The following is a 3,623-nucleotide window of genomic DNA, read 5'->3' as shown; positions in this document are numbered from 1 at the left end:
CTAATGCCTTTTTGTCATTCTTGGAGCTCTTTCACACATATTTTGTGTTGTGTTATCTCCACCACATCCTGCAGCATGTACTTCACCATATCCAATGGCTGTGCAGAGATAGTCTCGGTATTGTCCGCTTATGCTGAACCTGATGAGGAGAAAAAAGTCAAATTTGGTTCCATTCCTGACATGCAGTGAAGGGCAGAGTGGCACCTGGCCTGGCTGCTAAGCTGTTTATTGCCACAGAGATCAGGAACTGCCTTGCTGGAATCCGCCTCCCATTCCTCACTGTTGTTCCCCACATCTCCACAAAAGGTTCTGGGCAATGCTTTCCCATCCAGAAACATTCCCCTGCTTTGGTCCCCTCCAGCCAATGGTGCTGACATCCTCCTCTCTCTCTTGTCCCTGCCTCCTGTGTCCTTCTTTTCCCCAGGGAGCTGCATCCAGCCAGATCCTTCCTTCCCCAGCAGAACTCCAGCTGTGTCCTCTCCTGCCATCCCTACAGGACAGTCCTGTGTTCCCTGGCCCTGCAAGGCTTCCTTTCCTTGGCCCAGGCTTGTGCTGAAGCCCCTGCATCTCCAGCAATCAGCTTCCCCCACAGCACAGTCCCTGATCTCCCTTGGGCTCTCTGCTCTTTGCTCTGCCTTTGGCATTTTCCTCTTCCCAGACACTGCATGGCAGGGACTTGCTGGAAGGAGCTCACATGGCTGGGTCATGTTCCACGTTGTTGATCCACTTCCACTTCTGCTCCTCTGGAGAGTATCTGAGACCAAGGAAGTAGTATTTATCTTTTGATTTTTTGTGCAGGAATTTCTGGAAAGGAAACCAACATTGGGAATAAATGAAAATGACCTTTTCTTCAGCAGAGGCACAGAAGGCTCAGTGCCGAACAGGCAGCACAGAGAGTGCAGTGTGCATTCAGTCACAGCACCTCTGCACACTGCTCCAGAGGATGAATTTCTCCATTCTATATAAGATCATCTCCCTTTTGGAGGTACCATATGAAGATAATAAATGTAATAATACACCTGTACGGCCATTATAGCTGTGCAATAATGTCAGTCAGGTGTGACTTCATTCCAGGGGCCACTTTTCCCTTTGGATGGGGGTGGCAAACCCGTTTCAGGCTTTGTCCCAGCCATGGCTCTCCCAAAGAAGTGTCTGCTCAAGCTCCATGGCCTGTGTGCTAAACCCCTGGAAAAGCCCAGCCAGCTGGGCAGGGACTTTGCTCCTTGCCATGGCATCAGGCCTGGGCACAGAAGCTTCCAGGGACAGGACTGCAAGGCCCAGGAGGCCTCTCCCTGTGCAGGCCTTTGCTGCCACTGCCAGGCCTGGGCTGTGCATGGCTGGCAGCAGGTCCCAGAGCCCAAGGCCATGGGACAGGGGCTGGCACAAGGGTCACTGCTGAGCCCTTGGCCAGGCAGCTCCAGCCCCCCAAGCAGCTGCCCCAGGAGTTGGATCTCACCAGCTCTTCCCTGCTGTCAATGACCACCAGGTCTGAGCCCATGGCAGTGCATTCTGCATGGGAGGCATTCCAGTCCTTTGGTTTCCTCTCTGGAGAAAAGTAGTAGCATTTTCTGCCATGTTTGTTCCATGCTATGGGGCAGGCTGCAGAAGGGAAGAAGAGGTGTGTAAAATCCATGTTCACACTGACCAAAGGATACCACAACAATGGAGAGGACAGAGAGGCCTTTCCAGCCCTCAGAAATGCCTGTGTGCTCCTGCTGAGAATTGTCAGCAGAGCACCAGGGATCCCCCAGAGCCTCTGGGGCTGATGGCAGCCCAGAATCAGCAGGCAGGAGCCAGACAGGGAGCAGCAGCACAGCAAACATGATCCAGCCTTGCCCAGCTTTGCTCCGGGCATACAGAGAAATGCTCAGGGCACAAAGCAGCTCTCAGATCCCCACAGTCTGGTCTGCCTGATGCAGAATTGGGCAGCACAGGTGCCACTGGCAGCACCAACATTTGTGTGCATTGCCAGGCAGGGCAGCAGGAGGAGCAGGGAGGGGCAGCTGGAAAGGGGATGGGATTCAGGGAGACAGGGCCTGCAGGAGACACTTTGGTTGGGGATCCAGCAGCTCCTGAAGGGCAGCCTGGAATTGCACTGAGGTCACAGGCTGGCAGTCGAGGGGCCTTGGGAAAGCAGCACAGGCACATTGTCCATCCTGCTCCCTGCAGGGCTGGGTGCCTGAGGGATTGTTCCTCCTGTGCCTTCCCTGCCTCCCACTGCTCTGCTCTGGCAGCACAGGGGCATCAGCTCTTCCCTGGGGAGCAGGAATGCAGAGCTGAGCCTGCACTGCTTCCAAAGGAGCTGCAAATGCAAACCCTCCATGGGCTCCAGAGCTCATCCTGGGAGTGTCCCAGGGGGAGGTTTGTGCTCCTGACATGGCAGAGGGGTTGTTTGTGTTCCTTCTGAACAAAATCCTGACAGAGTTCCTTTTCTGTCCCCCTTAACCATCAATCCAACAGATTTCTGGCGACTCCCTTTGGAAAGATAGAGGATTGCCTACCTGGTGCCCTTTCAGGGATGTGGGGCAATGTTATTGGGTCCTCTTTGGTGGGGGACAATATTTTTGTGTCCTCTTGAGTGGTAGGGGATAATACCTGTTGTATGCTCGTGGCTGCTGTGGGACTGGGTTTCTGAGCCATTTTGGCTGCCTGTATTTGGACCATCTGGAAATAAGAACACAGTTTCTGCTTGCAAGGAATGACCACTGTGCCAGGCACTGTCAGAGCTCTGCTGGACCTCTCTGAACCCCCATCACCCAACAGAATGCAAACTCTGCCTCTTTGCTCATGAGTCTACTATAAAAATCATAACATGGTCGGGTCGAGTTCCACTGAATTAAAGGCAACACTTGAGTTCATTCACACAACTTATATCTTAATAACAGTGTATTTGGCAAAATAAGACCCTATGGAAAATTCATACAAAACTAAAACAGCATAAACTTGTAGCATCCCATAAACTCTCTCAGCCAATTCCCAAGTCCTCTGCCCTATCAATGGCAGTGACTACCTGCCATGGAGTAGTTCCTCCTGCAGGAAAAAGACTCCCACATGGATTTCCCCTGGTTTCCCCTTTCCCTGTCCCCTCCTGGCCGACCCCCTCTCCCCTGGATACTGATCCCCTTTGCCCTGCCCTTAGCTCAGCTCCCCACACCTTCCCCTTCTTAAGCTGCCTGCTCCACGTGGTTCTCTCTCTTTCTCACTGGTCCCCTTCAGCCTCATGCTTCACTGGAATAAAACCTTGCAAAAAGAGCCTTTCTTGCCTCTCTGGCTGAGCCAGCTGCAGTGAGTGTTGGGTGGGGTTTGACAGTGTTGCCTGAATGCTGACCCAGCCTGCTTTTCTGCAGCAGAGCTTTGTTGGGAACAGATAATAGGCAGCAGCACCCACCACTCAACACCTGCATTTTTATAAGCTCGAAATGCACCAGTTTTGATTTGTAGCAAAGTGAAACTGTTTGCTCTTGAATGTAAAAACTACCTTGATTTCATTTCTCAAGTTTGATCTAGATCTCAAGTTTCTTAGGAGTATTTTTTCAGGTCTGTAGCAGTTTGGAGACAGAACTGAGCCTCACAAAAGAACAATAACTAAAGTCAGATCTGGATCTAAGTGTAAGAACTCCTCT

At 51.9% G+C, this 3,623-nt stretch overlaps 1 protein-coding gene across 1 annotated transcript; it reads right to left on the bottom strand.

The window, feature by feature from the left end:
• Positions 1-2,640, bottom strand: LOC128940418 (killer cell lectin-like receptor subfamily B member 1B allele B). The gene is made up of 4 exons (XM_054281802.1): positions 2,502-2,640; positions 1,457-1,599; positions 695-804; positions 1-139 (listed from the first exon to the last, which is right to left on the bottom strand). Exons 1-4 carry the CDS (start codon positions 2,638-2,640, stop codon positions 1-3), a joined length of 531 nt encoding a protein of 176 aa, XP_054137777.1.
• Positions 2,641-3,623: the final 983 nt, after the last annotated feature.

The sequence above is a fragment of the Melozone crissalis genome, unplaced genomic scaffold (assembly GCF_028551555.1).
Source record: "Melozone crissalis strain CALT ecotype California unplaced genomic scaffold, PUWL_Pcris_2 ptg000033l_1, whole genome shotgun sequence".
Lineage (NCBI taxonomy): Eukaryota > Metazoa > Chordata > Aves > Passeriformes > Passerellidae > Melozone > Melozone crissalis.
The sequence above is the reverse complement of the archived record's forward strand: the minus strand, read 5'-3'. Positions and strand labels throughout refer to the sequence as shown.